At 45.5% G+C, this 20,164-nt stretch overlaps 1 protein-coding gene across 3 annotated transcripts in view; it reads left to right on the top strand.

Annotated features, from left to right (window-relative positions):
- Positions 1-257: 257 nt before the first annotated feature.
- The window catches only part of RBL1 (RB transcriptional corepressor like 1), a 64,661-nt gene continuing 44,754 nt past the window's right edge, over positions 258-20,164 (top strand). The window contains exons 1-9 of one of the 3 annotated variants that reach the window (XR_012896578.2): positions 258-502; positions 7,470-7,603; positions 9,318-9,518; positions 11,796-11,857; positions 11,951-12,079; positions 12,166-12,326; positions 14,908-14,957; positions 16,006-16,189; positions 17,632-17,798. Coding sequence is in view for 2 of the 3 variants with exons in the window: in XM_075901475.2 (XP_075757590.2) it covers positions 380-502; positions 7,470-7,603; positions 9,318-9,518; positions 11,796-11,857; positions 11,951-12,079; positions 12,166-12,326; positions 14,908-14,957; positions 16,006-16,189; positions 17,632-17,798 (1,211 nt within the window). In the remaining variant the exon portion in view is untranslated. Of the gene's footprint in view, positions 503-7,467; positions 7,604-9,317; positions 9,519-11,795; positions 11,858-11,950; positions 12,080-12,165; positions 12,327-14,907; positions 14,958-16,005; positions 16,190-17,631; positions 17,799-20,164 lie in introns of those variants that run through there. The other 2 variants (XM_075901475.2, XM_075901476.2) reach the window with 2 other exon arrangements.

Here is a 20,164-nt window from a genome sequence, read left to right as displayed (position 1 = left end):
GGCGGGGCGCGACAGGCGGAGGGAGGCGGAGGGACAGGCGGCGGGGCGCGACAGGCGGAGGGAGGCGGAGGGACAGGCGGCGGGGCGCGACAGGCGGAGGGAGGCGGAGGGACAGGCGGCGGGGCGCGACAGGCGGAGGGACAGGCGGCGGGGCGCGACGGGAGGCGGAGGGACAGGCGGCGGGAGGCGGAGGGACAGGCGGCGGGGTGCGACAGGCGGAGGGAGGCGGCGGGCAGCCCGGGCCGGCAGCCCCGCTCCTCAGGCCGGCGGGCGGTCGCGCGCTGCGGGCGGAGGGATACGCGTAACGAGGCCCGGCGGTGAAGCGGTTTTGGCGCGCTGCGCGCAAGGGCTTGTGGGATTGGAGCCGCCGGGAGCCGCCATGGCCCGGGAGGAGGCCGCAGCCGCCATCGAGCGCCTCTGCCAGGAGCTCAACCTGGACGCGGCCAGCGCCGCCGGGGCGCTGCGGGACTTCCGGGCGCTGCGGGGCACGTACAGCCTGGAGGTGCGCGCGGGGAGCGCGGGGGGCGGGGCTGGGGGGCGGGGCTGGCTCGGGTGCAGGGCCTCGCCCGCGGGGCCCGGTGCAGCCCGCACCCACAGCGGACCTCGGGGTCACCCAGCGTGACTGCCCCCCCCCCCCCCGCGCTCAGCTATGCCCCGCCCCCGGGGCATGCCAGGCCCCACCCCCTAGGCTAAGCCCCGCCCTCTCCGCTAAGCGCCTCCCCCCCCCCCGGGCCATGCCAGGCCCCCCCAGCTAAGCCCCTGGCATGAGGACTCCACACCCCCCTCCGCTTAGCTGTGCTTCGCCCCGAGCTAAGCCCCTGGCATGGCAGCCCCTTGCCCCAGCCCTGCCAGCAGAGCCGGGCGGTGGAGCAGTGCAGTCAGCCCCAGAGACACCGAATGCAGAGCAGCCGTTCAGGGCTGCAGCCCACGTTCGATGCCTTGTTCTGGGACAAGCCTTGGAGCGGTTCAGGAGGTTTTGCACCTGAAATTCACACCCTACTTAACCCGAATTAACTTTAAAACGTCAACAGTCCTGAAGGGCTAGTGAGTCACTGTGCGTTTAAAGTCTTTTCACACTCGCTTTCCAAGTGGTACCTTTCTGGGATCCAACTGCGGCCCCTCCCAGCTCCCTTCATTTGTCATTGAGGTTTTGGGGAGCAGTTCATCCAGAGCATCTCACAACACTTTTTTGGTGGCCTCAGATTGCAGCCACCATCTCTTGCTCATAGAAACACTGACATTTTTTTCTAAAATACAGTGAAAGCTTTGTTATCCAGCACTCAGAGGAGCTGGGGGAAAATGCAGGACAATGTAGCACTTTAAATACTAACAAGATGGTTTATTAGATGATGAGCTTTCGTGGGCCAGACCCACTTCCTCAGATCAAATAGTGGAAGAAAGTAGTCACAACCATATATACAAATGGAGCTGGGGGTTACCTGTTAATTGAATGTGCCAAATACTCAGCTTATTGCTCCATTCCCACCCCATGCTGGCAGATCCAGCTGGAGGTAGGCTGAGGGAGAAGGAGATGCCTGCTGATGATGTCTGCCAGCAGGCAGTAGTCCTGCAACCGCCAGTTGGACTGGTGAGAGTTAGGTGTGAGCCAGCAGATGTGGCTGGGGCAATGCTGGTTAACACAATTTTCCAGTTAACAAAGTCCAGATAAGCTTTCACTGTACTTAATTAACTTTAGGAAAAACAAATATGCACATATACATGTCCAAATCACTAATTTATTTATGTAAGGTTTTTTCCCTCAGTCAATAATCAAATTAATGTACAGTTTTCTCCATTTTTCACTGGACGTAAACAGAATAGAAACAAAAATAAGATCCTTTGCATGTTTTTGTCTTTTGGTGTTTCTTTTGTTTTTTTTGTTTTAGATTTGTAAATTCTAGTAAGTCTTCTGTTCTTTTTATGTTTGTTAATATCATTTTCCACAGAATGACTCGCTTACAAGCTGGGAGGCAGTGGAAAATGATATTAAACATACAAAACCAATTTCGCAGCAGATTACTCAGGCCTAGCAGGTTGGGGGACACATTAAGCCCTGGATAGGGAGGTAGGTTGGAAGGCAGCAAGGACGAGGGGCAATTTGGTGGGGGTGAGGAGTTGGGGAGACAATGGGGGCCAGTATTGATTGGGGCATGGCAAGCCTGGAATCAATGCTGGAAGCCCAAGGTCAGAGCCAAAGCCCAGTGACCAGGGCCCAGAGCCAAATAGGTGCCAAAATAGGGGAATTTTCTCTGGCTTCCTGCTCCTACAGCATTTCTGACTCCAGAAGGGGACAGGTCTCATCCCCTGTTGGTGACCCTTGGAGATGGGCTGCTATTTCCTTCCCCCTCATATCACTACCTAGGAGCTTGTGGCCACAAGAAAAGCCCCTGGTGGCCACATGCAGCCACAGTGACAGCATTTGAGAAACACTGAATTAATCCCTTCTGAATTCACTTGTCTTCTGGAATGGTCAGTAAACACTTCTTCCCATGATGAAAAAGATATTTATATTTAAACAAACGCCTGTTTAAGAAATAGGAGGATTTGATCTGGCTCTTATTCTTTGTGGGAAAACCAAAGTGGGTATATGCGTCTGCTCTCACATGGTGCTAGGATGATCTTGATACTGAGGAAGTTGGCAAATGTCATTGTGGAGCCTTTGGCTATTATCTTTGAAAAGGCGTGGCGATCGGGAGAAATCCCGGATGACTGGAAAAAGGCAAATGTAGTGCCCATCTTCAAAAAAGGGAAGAAGGATGATCCAGGAAACTGTCAGTCTTACCTCGGTTCCTGGAAAAATCATGGAAGGGATCCTTAAGGAATCCATATTGAGGCACTTGGATGAGAGGAAAGTGATTAGGAATAGTCCGCATGGATTCACAAAGGGCAAGTCGTGCCTGACCAATCTGATTAGCTTCTATGATGAGGTAACTGGCTCGGTGGACATGGGGAAGTCAGTGGATGTTATATACCTTGACTTTAGCAAGGCTTTTGATACGGTCTCCCACAATATTCTTGCCAGCAAGTTAAGGGATTGTGGATTGGATAAATGGATGGTAAGATGGATAGAAAGATGGCTAGAAGGCCGGGCCCAGCGGGTAGTGATCAATGGCTCGATGTCAGGATGGCGGTCGGTTTCTAGCGGAGTGCCCCAAGGTTCGGTTCTAGGACCGGTTTTGTTTAATATCTTTATTAATGATCTGGATGAGGGGATGGATTGCACCCTCAGCAAGTTTGCGGATGACACTAAGCTGGGGGGAGAGGTAGATACGCTTAAGGGCAGAGATAGGGTACAGAATGACTTAGACAAATTGGAGGATTGGGCCACAAGAAATCTGATGAGGTTCAACAAGGACAAGTGTAGAGTCCTGCACTTGGGATGGATGAATCCCAAGCATAGTTACAAGCTGGGGACCAACTGGTTAAGTAGTAGTTCTGCAGAAAAGGACCTGGGGGTTACAGTGGATGAGAAGCTAGATATGAGTCAACAGTGTGCCCTTGTAGCCAAGAAGGCTAATGGCATATTAGGTTGCATTAAGAGGAGCATTGCCAGCAGATCCAGAGATGTCATCATTCCCCTTTATTCAGCTTTGGTGAGGCTGCATCTGGAGTATTGTGTCCAGTTCTGGGCCCCCCACTACAAAAAGGATGTGGACGCATTGGAGAGGGTCCAGCGGAGGGCAACCAAAATGATTCGGGGGCTGGAGCATATGACTTATGAGAGGCTGAGGGACTTGGGTCTGTTTAGTCTGCAGAAGCGAAGAGTGAGGGGGGATTTGAGAGCAGCCTTCAACTTCCTGAAAGGAGGTTCCAAAGAGGATGGAGAGAGGCTGTTCTCAGTGGTGACAGATGGCAGAACAAGGAGCAATGGTCTCAAGTTGTGGTGGGAGAGGTCCAGGTTGGATATTAGGAAAAACTATTTCACTAGAAGGGTGGTGAAGCACTGGAATGGGTTACCTAGGGAAGTAGCGGAGTCTCCATCCCTAGAGGTGTTTAAGTCTCGGCTTGACAAAGCCCTGGCCGGGTTGATTTAGTTGGAATTGGTCCTGCCTAGAGCAGGGGGCTGGACTTGATGACCTTCTGAGGTCTCTTCCAGTTCTATGATTCTATGATCTTAAAGATCAGAGCAGTGGTGTCTTATTTTTTCAGTTTAAGTGTTAAAAGATGGCTGGAAGTCACAATTAGTATTTTGGGGCAGAGTTTTTATCTGTTTTTTTACCCTTTTCACCACTTATTTGTAGAGAGAACAGAAATCACATGCAAATACAGCTTACTGTAGCTTCTGGAGCAGGGAGTGGGAATTGCTAGAACATGCTAAGTACCCCCTAGATCTATCTGGCATATGATCTCTTGTTCCCTTGCATAAGTTAGAGCAGCAGCCAAGTTTGATCCAACCTAGTTTAGCGCAGAGAATCAGTAACTGATAGTTTGATGGAGCAGGAGTTATTTTGGCCATGCCTATACTACAAGCTTATATTGAGTCAAATTACATTAGCATATAGATGCAATTGTTAATACATTGCTTGTGTGTGTGCATACTTGGTTGCTTGTGCCAACAGTGCTCATACTCACCAGGAGTGCTTGTATCAATGCAGAGTGGAGTGCACTGTAAGTTGGTAATTCCACTGTATGACTCGCCTCCATCTAGTGCACTGTCTTGAGAAGTTTTGGCAATGCCTAATAGGGCTGAAAGGAGTCATGATATGATGATTGGGAGCATGGGTCCACTTTGTAGTCTGCAGCTGTCTTCATCTCCTGATGCTTATCGGTAGCCCATAATTTTTGCACCTGTATTTCAAAAGCCCACAAATCTATATGGTCCTTTTTGCTGTCATCTCTGACAGAACCATGGACACTGCATAGCTTTTCACTATTGTCATGAACATTACAAGCACAAGGTACAGAATTCTGGAGTATTTGCAGAGCTGCTTGAAAAAAACCAAGCAGTGGGGGACATGATTTTTTGGAGGACAGACCGCTGTGGGACTTCATGAGAACCAGTTCAGGGTTATTGGTGGCGTTCACAAAATAGCTGCTGATGGTGGAGTGCAGCTTCTAGCATAAGTAAATTAATTAAAAGTACAAAAGATTGGGTCCTGCTCCTTTTTTTTTTTTTTTTTTTTTTTTTTTAAAGAGGACAACCCTATAATTGAAAATTTATGTGCACTCTTACCTGAGGTTCTTTCCCCTGCATTGAGCTTGCTCATACTGGACTGTGGCGAAGTCAAATACAGGCTGTCTTTGCTGTAAGTCCAAGGTACATTCCAAAAAAACTTGGACTTGTAGTGAAACAACTTAAAGTGGGGAATTTTTTTCCCACAGCTGACTTACATTTGCACAAATTTTTTTTGCACGACTTACCAGGGAATAGGAGGACTTATAATGCATCAGTTCCTACAAGCGCAAATGACTTCAGTGTGGAATGGATGAATCCCGGGATGACTCATAGTGAGGATGCCCTGTATACGTCCTGGCTCCCTGTGCAGCTGAATGCCCTGGTTCCCCCTCCCTCATCCTCCTCTTCATCCAGCACCACCTCCTTTTTGCTGTTCCTGTCAGGGGCTTGTGACTCAGGCTGCTGCCAGCATGCTGTTGGGGATGGTGGTGCAATCTTCCCTAAGGATGGCATGCAGCTCTTTGTAAAAGCAATAGGTCTGTGGCTTGGCACAAAATTGATTATTGACCCCTCTGGCCTTCTGGTATGCTGCTGCAGCTTCTTGGCACCCTTCTCCCAAATCTGAACAATCTGCTGGTAGAGGTCAGCATTTCTGTGGTTGGATCAGAGTTGTGTCTTGTGTCTCCTTGAGCCCAGGAACCCAATATATTCTGTCTGCTCCAGGCAGGAATGTGTAGATGGCATGGTTAAATAGGCAACACTCAACAGAAAGCTGCTAGGTGTGCTTGCCAAGCTAGGTAATCAGGAAACAGAATCCCCCAAATTTGCAGGGCTTTAAGGAGGAAAAGGGAGCTTTCAGTCTTTGTGACCCCTGGCAGTGGAGTTCACGATGATAACCACAGAAGTAAGTGTGGAGCATTGTTGGATGGTTGCTCAGGGACAGTTAGGGTTGACTCAACTAACACAGTGTCTGTACTCACACTGTGTTGACTGAAGAACATCACCTGTGACTTTATGTTTCTCAGGGAACTGGTGTTCCTATGTCTGCATAATAGCGTATTCACATGGAATAGGGATGAATTTAAGTGTAGATAAAAGCACAAGCAGGTTAATGTAAGCTTGTATGGACCTTATTTATAGTCTAGACCTGGCCTTTTTTGCGCAAACACTACTAGCTTTCTAAAATAGTTTCTGGTGTACTTTCTCTGGAGTCCAAGCAGTACTAGTTTAAATTCACACCTTAGGTTTAAAAAGTGTAACTTTCCCATGGAGGTGAGATTTACTGTATAAGCACCTCCATGGGAACCCCCGAAAGGGGAAGAAGAAAGCCCCTTAGGTCTGGAATGCCAGAGGTGAAGAAATCATCCTGTGTTTCTGGGATTTCTCCTTTTCCAGCCAGCAAAGACCTCTTGGAATCCAGACATCACCTCAGCAAGCTAATGCCTGCTTTGGACAGGTCTCTTGGCTTATCTTTACCAGCTATTACTTGTGGGACAGGCTAGAAGCATTGTTTGATACTCATCCTGATTTAAGCTTTGGGAAGCTTGTAGTTACTGAGTTTGAGGAGCTTGTCGAGATATAGTTTAAAGAGGGCTTTTTAAAAACTGATATTTTGACTTGCTTAATCTTTGTGTCCAAGCAATAAGATAAAGGCAAGGCTTAGACTTTAGAATGGTGATTCTTCTATTTTGAAAATATTTGCTTATGTACTTCAGAAATAACTTATAAAAGGCAGCTTTCAAAGGATTGTGTGTACTGATGTCTTCTGATAAGTCAGTGTAGAAGTTGACTCTAGGCATCTTAGTAGAAGAGGGTCTTGGAAAATCTGAAATGACTTTTACAAGTCTGGAGAGGTCATTTCAGTCGTAAGGAAACAAGGAAGAACTTCCATGTCAATGTGCCAGTAGGGGAATAAAATAGACAGGGCTGGCTTCACTGATGTTGCAGAAAAGATCATTTTTAGCTGCTTAGTGGCCAGATTGTGGTGTCATAGAGTTGTACAGTACATTTATTATCTTTAATACAGAGGAGTAGTCAGCAGAGACCTCAGGGTTCTGCAGTATGTGGTGGTTCAGTGTGAACTAGGGCAAAATTACTGGTATATTGCAGGCCTTGTAGTCTCAGTTTTTAGGGTAGCCCTCCACGCCTAGGAAGATGTGGTGTGATTTGATTTGGGCAGTTTTGATTTCTTTGCTCCAGCCAGGTTAAAAAACCAATCATCAAACCCTGAGGAAATGTTATTGTCCCAAAGGATTTTAGAGATACTTGAAGTAGAGGAAAAGCTGAGCCTGCCAATTGAGCGTTGTTGCACTAAAAAGGTTAGTTCATTGATTGTTTACTTCTGGTTTGACAGGGAGATGTGGTGCACTGGTTGGCTTGTGCTCTATATGTTGCTTGTCGTAAAAGCATAATTCCCACTGTTGGAAGTGGCCTTATGGAAGGAAACTGTGTTTCACTGACTAGGATACTACGTTCAGCCAAACTAAGGTAATCTTGGGTTTCATGTATTTACTTATTTTACTGGAGATGTAAACACCTGTGAGAAGTTACAGTGTCTTTTCCCTTATTGCTCCCCTTTTGATTGTTGGTTTACTTATATTCTAGCTGAAAACAGAATGGCACTTTCCTCATAGCTTGGAAGTAGTGCTTCACTGATATTGCATAAATATAAGATCCAGCACATTAGCCAGTTTTCACAGCTATTAAGGCCAAAAGGGACTGTTAAAATCCTCGTATCTGATTTCCTGCATGACATAGACCAAAGAAGCCATTGATTTCTCCATCTAGTTCAGTAACTTCTTTTTGAACTAGAGCTTATGTTTTAGAAAGATACTTAATTTTGATCTAAAGGCTTCAAGGGATGGAGAATTAACCACTTCCCTTGGTAAGCTCTTCTAGTGGTTAAGTACTTTCACTGTTTAAACATTTCCAGTCATCTTCTTTTCAGCTTTAATTTTGCTGACTACAGTCTCTGGCCACTGGATCATGTGTGTCTTTGTATTGATTACATAGCTCATGAATGTTGTTGCTTTCCCTGCATAGATAATTATGGACTTCAAAACAAGTCACCTTGCTTCCTTAAAATGGCTTTTTTTAGTTTTGAGGTCAGAATGCTGTATTCAAAATTGAAAGTGCTGATCGTTTTACCATGAAACTCTGATGCTTGGGTGCTTAAATATATATACCATAAATTAGTGAATATAGCCTGCGGGTTGTCCATATTTTTTCCTCCCCCCCCCTCTCGCGGGGTATATATGTTCGTGTTTTATGCAATTTGATTTTTACTCATACTACAAGAAGACAAGATCAACATAATAAAATCAGCATCTTTTTTTCTCCACTCACGAACAGACTTTTCATTAACGGAAAATTTTCTGCCTGCTGCTCTATTTGCCATTTTCTTTTGCATATGTAACAACAGATAGTTTAAAATTGGCTGTATATGATTTGCACTTAGGCATCTTTATAACAAATACAGTCCAAGAAAATATTTTTAAACTTAAAAAGTTTTAAAACGTTGTGGTTGGTGTAGGTCTTATATACCGGTAATAGGGTAGTACTTATTGCTTTTTATAGCTCAGCGGCCTCAGCCATGGTTCATTACTGGTATAACAAGACCCAGTATTATCGGGCTGCATGACGTCGTAATCTTCAATCTTTATAGCTGGCAAGTGGCAACCACATCAAAGACCACCAGATTCTTTTATGAAGGCGGCAGAAGTCTCTGTGGGTTATGTACGTCTGCGGGTATTCTAATATATTTTTTACACACAATAGAAAAACTGCGGGTAATACATGAGTGTGTGTTATACTTGGACGTGTGTGTTATTCGCTAATTTATGGTAATAACATAAGTATTTATGTACTTCGCTGTTAATTCAACACCTGATTCTTCTATGCAGGTGTCCAGGTTAAGCACCCAGTTATGAAAATTACACTTTCCCTGCCCTTCAACTCATTTTTGTTTTTCTGACCCCACCCATGCGTACCACCTTCTTACATACTCAGCACTGGAGTCTAGCAAAGCGTGTTTATCCTTTACTGTAATTAAAGCCATTACAAAGCAATAAATGAGTCAGATTTGGTTTTCACCAAAAATCCATGTTTTTAAGAAAAGATCAAGAATTGGGAAAAAAAATCTTAAACTAGTTGACCTGTTTTATGACTGGATATTAAAATATAATCAAATGTTGCTCTTAAGTTTAATTCAGTTTTTTAGTAAAATGAAAAAATGGATGGACATGTCAGACCTGCCACAGGAATTTCGGGAGCGAATGGAGAGGCTGGAAAGAAACTTTGAAGTGTCAACTGTGATTTTTAAAAAGTTTGAGCCAATATTTTTGGATGTATTTCAAAACCCTTATGAGGAAACACCTAAACCACAAAGGAGCAGGAAACAGAGGTATATTGAGATGTTGAAATGATTTTACTGAAAACTTCTGTTTAAGCAATAGAAATGTCATGATTTACACTTTAAAAAGCTTGAAAAGTGTTGACTTGATAGATGTCACTTGACTCTGTAAGGCTCAGTTCTGCAATGAGATGCATTGTAATGGGCTCAACTCACTGCCAGGGTGCCTCCTACTGGTTACATCAGGAATTAGCTCAGTCCATGGTGTGTGCCATCTCCATCAGTGTCTCCAATTCGCTGTCTCCACCCTCTGACTCCAGACCTTTTTCACTCGCTTGGTCCACAGGATCGTTTTCCAAAGGAATTTCCATTGACTACTCGATTAGTCGATAAGGGGTGGGGTGGGGCACTCGCTATCCCCACTGCACCTCTGCCTTTGAAATGTAGCAAGAGCCCCGGGGGGGGGGGCAATGAGGCAGGGGTGGAACAGGGATTCACGCGGTAGAACAGGGTCCTCTTCACGTGGTCCCTGTTTGTCCCAGGTTCCCCGCACTGTCTCTCCCTTTGAAATGTAGCAAGAGCCCCATAGAGCTCTTGCTACATTTCAGAGAGGCACAGCAGTTGGACCGGCACAAGAGGGGACTGCCTCAGTCACTGTTCGTGCCGTTTCCCTGCTGCACCTCTACTTCCCAAGCCCTTCCCCCCCCACTCCCGCCCATAGAGATGGTTCTGGGGGACCTGGCTTTTAAGCCAGCTCCTCCCAGCACCGACTCCTGCTCCCCCCCCCCTTACTGCTTCTCTCTGATAGAGGCAGCAAGGGAGGGGACCAACTAGTCAAGTCACTACTTGACTATCCAATAAGCATATGCTTATCAGATAGTTGACTAATTGCTTACATCTCTGATCAGCAGTCCTCAGTCCTTACACCCCTTGAGTGGCCAACTGCAGCCCCAAAAATCTATCCCCTTGCTTCGGGGGCAATCTGTAGTCTGTAACACTCTGTGGAGGCTAGGTGAGATGTAAGGGAAAGGGGGACCCGTACACTCTGGTTGCATCCATCTCCTGCCCCCCACTGCCCTTGACTGATTCCATTCCCTGGGCCACTTCTCTGTAATGCGTGTATCTTCTCTGCCCTTGCATCAAGGGCCACAGCTTGCTGAGGTATTAAGGTGGAGCCTTTCTCCAGTCCCCTTGAACCTGCCCAGCTCTTCTCTTTCCAAGGAATTTCTGGTATCTCTTCCGTCCCCCTCCCCCCCAACTAGGACCCAACTCCTTTTCCTTTGCTGGCCAAGGTGAGAGTGAGCTCTCATCCACTCTGCTCCTTTTATAGGGCCCAGCCTGGCCCTCATTGGCCATCACTAGCTGTGACCTGATTGGTTGAGTTTACACAGGCTCCTACCTGCCAGCTTTTAACCCTTTCCTTGCTGGAGTGGGATACAGCACCAGTACATGCACTTGGTCGCACACGTACCCTGTGGAGTTTCATTGATGTCAGTGAGGCTATGCATGAGTGCCTGGTCATCTGCATGCATTTGATTGCAAGATATCAGGACTTCAACCAAAACTGAGCTAGTGTCTCAGGGTGGGTGAGCATTAAGCAGGCACTGTGATGCAGAAGATGCTATCCTTCAGATGAAACCTAAATCTTAAGTTCTGATTACTTGTGTTCAACAAAAAACCCATAGCACTTCCTTCAAGAGTAGGGGCATTGGCTAGGGATGTGAAGATTTAACCTGTGTACTCTGGCATCCCATGGATCCTGGATGAGCTCGGACCCCCCAAGAACAGAGGCAGTAGTACAGGGTGGTAGCCAGTCTCTCTGCATAGGCTGGCTCCCCCTGCCACCCCATACTACAGCCTTTATATAAGAGGCAGTAGCGCAAGGTGGTAGGTGGCTTCCCTGTGTGGTCTTCATTAAAAACTTGGACCATCAGTCAATATAATTAAAATTCTTTTAGTTTTCTCACTGTGGACCAATTCCAGAAGATTTGTGACATCAGCGTCATGGTGGATGTTAGAGTATCATACTAGAACAGGAGCTCATGAAGTTGAGGAAGATCTTAAAGAAGAATTCAGATGACACTGTGGGGTTGCAGAATGCTCTCTTGTGCCAGATTAGCGAGATATGGATAAGGGAGGCATTTATCACATACCTTGTATAGTTTTGACTTTCATCAATTTGCATTTCAATTTCAAAGAAAATTGTCAAAGTAGTTCTGACCATATTTTTTGCATGAGGAAATAATGGAACTCTAGCCATAAAACAAAGAAAAGCCCCATATTATGGGACAGGCGTCTTACTTTCTCTCTTTTTTTTTTCTTTGGTAGAAGGAAGTGTACTGTCAAAGAACTGTTCAACTTCTGTTGGACACTATTTGTTTACACCAAGGGTAAGCTGTTTTCATTAGCTCTCTGCCTTGTATACATTTTGAGTGATTAATTTTGTGGTTTTTATTTGATGTGCTATTTTCTGTTTATTCAAGGTAATTTCCGTATGATTGGAGATGACTTAGTAAATTCCTATCATTTGCTTCTGTGTTGTTTGGACCTGATTTTTGCAAATGCCCTTTTGTACCCAGATAGGAAAGAGTTGCTAAACCCATCATTCAAAGGTATGTTAGTACTTGCATTAGAGAGGCATTTTTTCTTTTGTTCTTTCTGAAATAGAATTGATCATAACTGACCTTCTTTTTTCCAGCTTTACCCGCAGACGCTCACACTTCTGAAGTCAAGGCCTCTGAAGAACCTTCTTGCATCATTGCCACACTTTGTGAACTACATGATGGACTCGCATTGGAAGCCAAAGGAATAAAGGAACACTACTTCAAACCGTACATTTCCAAACTCTTCGACAGGAAGGTGCTTACTAATTACTGAGCACTTTGCAATGGTAGAATAGAACTGGGTGACTAGGCAACAAAATGGCAGCATAGTGGCAGACGAAATTCATTGTTAATAAATTCAAAGTATTGCACATTGGAAAACAATCCCAATTATACATATAAAATAAGGGAGACTACATTTTTTTATTTTTTACTAACAGAATGTTGGGAAACAGTAAGAAAGGGATAGAAAATAAAACAGAACGTATCATATTGTCTCTCAAACCCATGGTATTTCCACATCTTGAATACTGTGTGCGGATATGGTCACTTCATCTAAAAAAAATTATATTGGAATTGGAAAAGGTTCAGAAAAGGGCAATAAAAGTGATTAGGGGTATGAAATTGCTTCCACGTGAGGAGAGCTTAATAAGACTGGACTTTTCAGCTTGAAAGAGAGTAGGGATGTAATAGTGTAGTCGATTAATGGATAAGCAAAAGCTTATAAGCTAATGCTATAGACTACACACATTCCCCTCCTCCCTGCCCACCAGTAAATTGTTTAGCAAGCTGGTCAGCAGCCTGGCTCAGTTCTAGCTCATGCCAGGTGTGTGACCTACCCCACTGTGGCTCTGCATTTAAAGCAGCGGTTCCCAACCTTTTCCAACTGGGGACCCATTTTGACAATTCAGGAAGACTTGGTGGCCCAAGGCAATACAAAAATGAGGGAAGGAGGGAGGGCAGAGCCACTTGGTGAGACACTTGGTGACCTTTTTGAAATGTACTGGCGACCCATATTTGGGTCCCAACCCATAGGCTGGAAAATTCTGATTTAAAGTGTGTTAGGAGCTGGGCAGATAGGCAGCCCAGCTCAGTTCTGATTTGCACCAGGTCCAGAAGTTCAGACCATGCCCCCCTGCAGACGGTCTTCTACCACCCTGCACTGCTGCCTCTTTATCAGAAGCAGCAGCATAGGGCCACAGGCAGCTGTCTGTAAGAGGAGCTAATTTTTAAACTGGCTCACCTCGTGGACTAGCTCCGGCCTGACACCCCATGGTGCTGCTGGCCCTGCCTCCAGGAATTATAGAATAGTCAGCTAACTGATAAGAATTCATGAGGTTACTCTACTATTCAATTAACTGATATTTAACATCCCTAAAAGAGATAATGATGTGGAGAGAGTGTTTTTTCACACAAAATACAGTCAATCCATGGAACTCCCTTGAAAAAGATATTTTGACTGCCAAGTCTACAACAGAGTTGGAAAAGGAAATAGATACTATCATGGAGGATAGCAGGTCCATCATTAGCTATTAGCCAGGATGGGCAGGTATAATGACCCTAGCCTCCATTTGCTAGAATCTGGAAATGGGTGCCAAGGGATGGATCTCTTGATTAACTGTTCCATTCATTCCTTCTGGGGCACCTGGTATTGGCCACTGCTGGAAGGATACTAGGCTAGATGGATCTTTGGTCAGACCCACTATGGCTATTTTATGTGCATGTAATGGTAGCATCCATATAAAAAATGATCCCTACATATAAACAAAGGAATGGAGGCAGGGATGTAACATGAAGGCACATGGACACAGTGCTTGGAACAGGGTCTGACAGCCCAGCATTTTAGTAGAAGTCGGTATTTTTGTTTAAGCCTTTTTATTCTGTGCAGGAGAAATATTAGTCAGAGTTACGTGGGGGTTGTTTTGTTGTTTTTGTTTCCCCAATTATACACCAACAGAGGAGAAGTCAGGAGTGCTCTTGATTACAAAATTGCATTATGTGGACAGTATATTGGGAGCAGAACAGTGCGAGTTACAGCAGTGTTTAAACATACCCCAGGGCTGTGTCTAGACTGGCAAGTTTTTCTGCAAAAGCAGCTGCTTTTGCGGAAAAACTTGCCAGCTGTCTACACTGGCCGCTTGAATTTCCGCAAGAACACTGACAATCTCATGTAAGAAATCAGTGCTTCTTGCGGAAATACTATGCTCCTCCCGTTCGAGCAAAAGTCCTTTTGCGCAAAAGGGCCAGTGTAGACAGCTCAGATTTGTTTTGCACAAAAAAGCCCTGATCGTGAAAATGGCGATCGGGACTTTTTTGCGCAAGAGCGCGTCTAGATTGGCCCCGGACGCTTTTCCGCAAAAAGTGCTTTTGCGGGAAAGCGTCCATTCCAATCTAGACGCTCTTTTCAACAAATGCTTTTAACAGAAAACTTTTCCGTTAAAAGCATTTGTGGAAAATCATGCCAGTCTAGACGTAGCCCTTGATTCTAGAATGTTTTTTCTGATCATTGTGGACAGGAACTTTCTGAGAATTATATTGGAATTGTGTTATAAAACAGTTTTATACTTGTGGGAATAGCCAGTAGCATAGTTCTGTTGCAAAGATCTAGCAAGACATTGTCAGAGTGAGGAGGTTTCTACTGCTGAGACGTCATCTGTGCACAAATTCATTCTCTGTCATCTTGTGCAGCAAAAATACAGAGAATAAATTTGATTCTGGTCATCTGCATTACAACTAAGCTATCATGCGTCCACTCCTCTCGAATTGAACAGATTTTGGATTTACTAGTTTTTAAAAGCAATAGCGCATACAATCTTATTTTTCTAACTTTTTTCCAGATTTTAAAAGGAGACTGTCTCTTGGATTTTTGCAGCTTTGCAGATAACAAGTAAGTGTTGAATGATGCTTTTAAGCAATACCTTAAGCCATTTATAGATGTAGAAAATATCTTACCTCTCTGCCAGAGCTGTTACATTTTCTAGTGGGAGCAGAGCTAACTCATTTGCTCCAACACTTACTGGAAACCAAATCTTGAGGGTCACCAGTAGCAAAAGATGCCGGGGAGATCAGGCCCCGTAGTGAGCATAAGGGAATAAGGGTAGCGCAGTGAGTCTCAGCTAGGGCTGTCAATTGACCTGCATTAACGCCTGCAATTAATGCAGGACAGGATTCACGTGTTCAAAAAAATTAACGCGTTAATCGCAGGCGTTAATGCTGCGCAGCCTCTTGGAGGTGCCGCTCCAGCACTTCAAAAGGGCTTTGCAACAGCTGAGCCAGGGATCAGTCCCCAGCTGATCCCCGGCTCCTAATGCACTGCCCCTTTAAAGCGCCAAAACGGCACTTCAGAGGGGTAGTGCAAGAGGAGTCGGGGATCAGCTGGAATCCCCAGCTGATTCCCAGCTCCGCTTGCGCTGCCTCTCTGAAGTGCCGCTTTGGCATCTTAAAGGAGCAGCGCAGCATGGAGCTCGTGGTCAGCTGGGAACTCCATGCAGCGCTGCCCCATTGAAATGCTGCCGCGATTAATTGTGATTACATTTTTTAATCGCAATTAAAATTTTTAATTGCTTGACAGCCCTACTCTTAACTCGTGGCCCAATCAATACACAGCTGCAGCCCATGTGACATCCTCAGGGCCATACAGGTAATAGTGTGAGTGGGGCCCAGACAACATACAGAGACCTGCATGTGCAGTCCACAATGGTAAATAGAAACCATTGAGATATGCTGTTAGAAAAAGGGAGTGAAGGCATTAATTTGCATGTGCGCTTATTGATTATTGATGCTGGTTAGGTGACTATCACAGCGAGTGCTATTACTAAAATAAGTGTTTTAACTTTTTATTACTTTCAACTGTGTAGAGAAAACGAACTAATTGAATTAATCTGGCTTCTTTAATAGCTTAACTCTTAATAAATGCAGTATGGCTTCTTTTCCAGCAAAGCATTGAATAAGGAGTATGAAGAGTATGTGCTATCAGTTGGTGACTTTGATGAGAGGGTTTTCTTAGGAGCAGATGCAGAAGAAGAAATTGGAACTCCCCAAAAGTTTGCTGTTGACATGCCAGTAGGGAAAACAACAAGAGCTTATGTGGAATGTCATCTTCAGCAGCATTTTGAAAAGGTAATATCGACTTCACTTGGGTCCTCTTAGTTGTTTTTCTTCATTTAAATCATTGCTCTGGAGTGGGCAGGGGCGAGTATTCAGTATGAAGGCTCCCCAGCCATGTCTCACCACAACAGGTTAGGCCAGGTGAGAAACGCCTTTCCATGACTGCTGCAGTGGGCACAGCCGGGGAGGGGAGCATATCCCCCAGCTGGGGCAGTCCAGGTTTGTCTGTTCCCTGTGCTCCCCAGCCAGCATGAGGAATGCAGCAAACTGCACTTTCCCCTCGCTCCCTGATGAAGTGGAACAGCCAGCAATGTTCCTATAGGAATGGGGGAAGAGAAGCTTCACCTCCCCCCGCCCTCCCTAAAGTGCACCTGGAGGTGGGAGGCTCAGGCCTGGGCAGTCCTGAACTGGGAGGGAGGGAGGGGTACACCGCCAGCTGGCCACTTTGACCTGCCTGGTGAATGTATCTTTTCTGGATGATTTTATGCAACACAATCCCATTCCAGGCACATCTCATTTTCCTGGCCCAACCAAGCCCTTAAGTTGTGATACGAGGAAGCTGTATACCAAATTTGGTGGACCTAGCTCTTACCACCCCCCCCACACACACACTCTCTCTCTCTCTTTCTCTTCCCCCCGCCCCCACTACATAGCAGATGCAGGTTTCAATGCCCACTGTTTGTCAGAAATGGGAGAAAATACAGTAACCCAAGAATATTCATTATCTCTCTCCTCTCCTCTCCTCTCCTCTCCTCTCCTCTGCTTCTCAATGAGAGAGATTTGTTGTAAGAACTGATCTGGGGTCTGTAGATAAAGGAGTGAGGCAAGCATAGAATAGGGGAAATGTTTTTACATGAAGGGGAGAAGAGGCAGTGTCTGAAAGTGCTTTCAGTGAGCAATGCAAAAAGATTGGTCATCTCTGGATATCTTTCAGTGTCTACGAATCGTTCATCAGCTTTCTTTGGATGTCAGAGCTTCACTTGAAATATTAGTACATTTTATAAAATATATGTGTCATTTAATCCCAACTGTGGTGCTTGCAGAGAAAAATTTTGTAACTGAATTATAATTGCAGCATGTATGATCAATATGTTAAATTAAAAGGGGAGGTTGATTATGCAGTATTTCTGTTTCATGGCTACACATTCAAGTGGTCTGACCTTTAGTGTTTGTCAGTGTTTTTATGATCTTGTCTATATTTTAGTCTTGTATTTTATTGATAATTCTATGTTTAAAATAACTTCTGGGTTTTAGTTTGGGGGTTTCATTAAGTTTGTAATTTGTTATAAAATTTGCCCTTAAGCACTTTAAATCTCAGCCTGTTTTGTGATGGTGACTATAATAGTGGCAAACTTATTTTCTCTGTGGTTTATAGTGTACCTTTGAGTTTTTGAATGATTTTGCAGTTTGTCTCATTACATAATTTTTGATTAATTTTCTGTCTTACCTGTCAGAAAAGATCATTTGCACCTTCTACACCACTGACTGGAAGGAGATATCTGAGAGAGAAGGAAGCAGTAATCACTCCTGTAGCTTCAGCAACACAAAGTGTGAACCGGTTACAGAGCATTGTGTCTGGATTGAAAAATGCACCAAGTGAACAGCTTATAGCTCTCTTTGAGTAAGCATGTCCCTTACCCCCTCCTTTCCTGATAACCTTTGACCCCTCTCTTCAGATTTGGTTTTGTTAAGCTACTGCGTTTTGCTCCATGCTCAACTCTCTTTTTAAAAGGTTTTATGAGGGTTGCTGGGACAAAAGACTGATCTGTATTCTTGGTGTTTGCATTTGAAAGGACTTATGAGGAACTAAACTTTTTTATTTCTTAATCAGTCTCTGCTTCTAGAAAAGTAGGGCTTTAAAAACAACTCATTACTTACTGCTTGATTCTCAGCTAATTATGGTTGTACAACTGTTTTATTTAAGATTGATTGACACTGTTGGTATAATAGAAAAAATCCATTTCACATAAGAAATTTTGGACAAATTAAATCCTTGTCTGATAGTCTCCCTACAAAGGGAGAGAGTAGTGTGTGACATTCCTGTCTGCAGACTATAGTTTTCTTTTAAGTTCAGGTTGTGAAACTGAACAGAAGACATCCTACATCCTGCTATTATTCTTCAGCATTCAGCTCCTCCAATACACCTTCATCTGATTTCATTGATTCAAGGATTATAAAGTTAGAAGGGACCATTGTGATCATCTAGTCTGGCTCACTGTGTAACACTGGCCATGGGACTTATCTGAGTTAATTCCTGTCTCATTAGGGCATATCCTTCAGAAAAACATCCAATATTGATTGTAAAATTTCCAATCATTAAGAATTCACCACAGCCCTTATTTCCCTATTAAAAATTTGCCCCTTACTTTGAATAGCTTCAGTTTTCAGCCATCTGATTTTGTTGCTCATCTTTGAGTACTTGTTCTCGTCAGTTCCTGTTGTGTGTGCATGTATTGTGTGCAGGGTTGTTGGAAACATTTTTCCCTTAGCCCCTGTTTGGTTGGCTGGGAAACCCCGTGGAGTGGCACCTTTATGTCACTCAACATATGGTCCTGCTGATCTAATTCCCCTTCAGTTCTTTACCATCCGTGGCAGCATTGGAACAGGGTCTCACTTGCTGATTGTAAGTCTTCCTTAGTTTAACGGGTTGTTATTCAGTCCCATTTCTCTCCTTTTCTTTGCTTTGCTTTTCTCAAGTAGGGTAGGTAGTAGAAACGTTGGTGGGGCATTGTCAGCATCCTCTCCGCCACCTCAGGCTTGGGGCATGCTGAAAGCTCAAGGTTTCAAGACTCACGGTGTATGCTGGGAGCCTGTGCCTAATAGCAACCCCATGACTCGTGCCAGAGGTGACTCGTGGGGTGAGGGGGTGCATCAGTTGGAGCGCTGGAGGATCTATAGGGCTTTTAAGCCTAGAACCTGAAAGGAATGTGACTTCAGACTTAAACAACTGCTGATAGAAGCTGTGTGTCATCTAGCAGCATCTGATTGTCAGGTCCTGGGAGCAAGCTTGGTGTAGAGAGCGCTGGCATCGGTTCGAGAAATGATTCTGAGGAAGGACTCTGGAGCTCAAGAGCCTCGGCACTGAAGGTCACCAGCACTGCAGCTTGGAGCCACACCCTTTCACTGCTCCACATCTCCAGTGCCTCTGAAGTGCCACTGCCATAAGAATTTGGATAGAGAGCAGCAAGATCCTAGTGCCAGAGAAAGGACTCGGGGTCCAATCAGCAGGAACTTTGGCCGTTGACTCTGGCACCCCACTAGGCACCATTGAGTCCAGCTCTAGTGACTATCCAGTGGGGTAGTACCTGGTGGAGGTGTTGGAGCCCTCTATCCCTGACACTTTTGAGCCAAAGACCTCCTAGAGCAGTGGTCCCCAACACGGTGCCCGCGGGGGCATTTGTGTGCGCCTGCCAAGTGCTCGGGCATGCGGCTATGGGGGGGGGTCCCCCAGCCCCCAGGCGTGCGGGTATGGGGGGGGCCTGCCCCCGGGTGCACAAGTGTCCCCGCCCTCTGGCGCCCAGCAGGCAAACGGCCACGCCCCCTGGTGCCTGGCAACCTCAAATGGTTGGGGACCACTGTCCTAGAGATAACCAAGCCACAGCCCCTGGCCATTGGAGAAAAGCATCTTGCATTGCCTAGGTTGGCTCAGTCGAGATGTAAGCCTTCAAAGCAGAATTCCATGACACCGGACTGGCACTTGGTCCAGGTCTCCATCTCTGTGACTCTCAACTCCAGCATGTGAGCGCCTGGCACCAAGAGACTGTGCCCTCAATTTCCCAGCACTGAAAAGATGGCACCAGTCCAAGTCCCCTTCACAGAGCCAGCACAGAGGCACGACAGCCACCCACTGGCTCTAGATACACGGTCATAGTCGTGGGATAGTCAGCACCAATCCTCAACTCAATCTTCAAGGTGCCAGTATCTGACAACATCCTCACCGCACCAGCTCCCACTCAGGGATCTTCAGTGCCACCATGGTCATTGCCC

The sequence above is a fragment of the Pelodiscus sinensis genome, chromosome 17 (assembly GCF_052426305.1).
Source record: "Pelodiscus sinensis isolate ZL-2025 chromosome 17, ASM5242630v1, whole genome shotgun sequence".
NCBI classification, from domain to species: domain Eukaryota; kingdom Metazoa; phylum Chordata; order Testudines; family Trionychidae; genus Pelodiscus; species Pelodiscus sinensis.
Note: the sequence above shows the minus strand (reverse complement) of the source record. Positions and strands in the feature narration are given on the sequence as shown.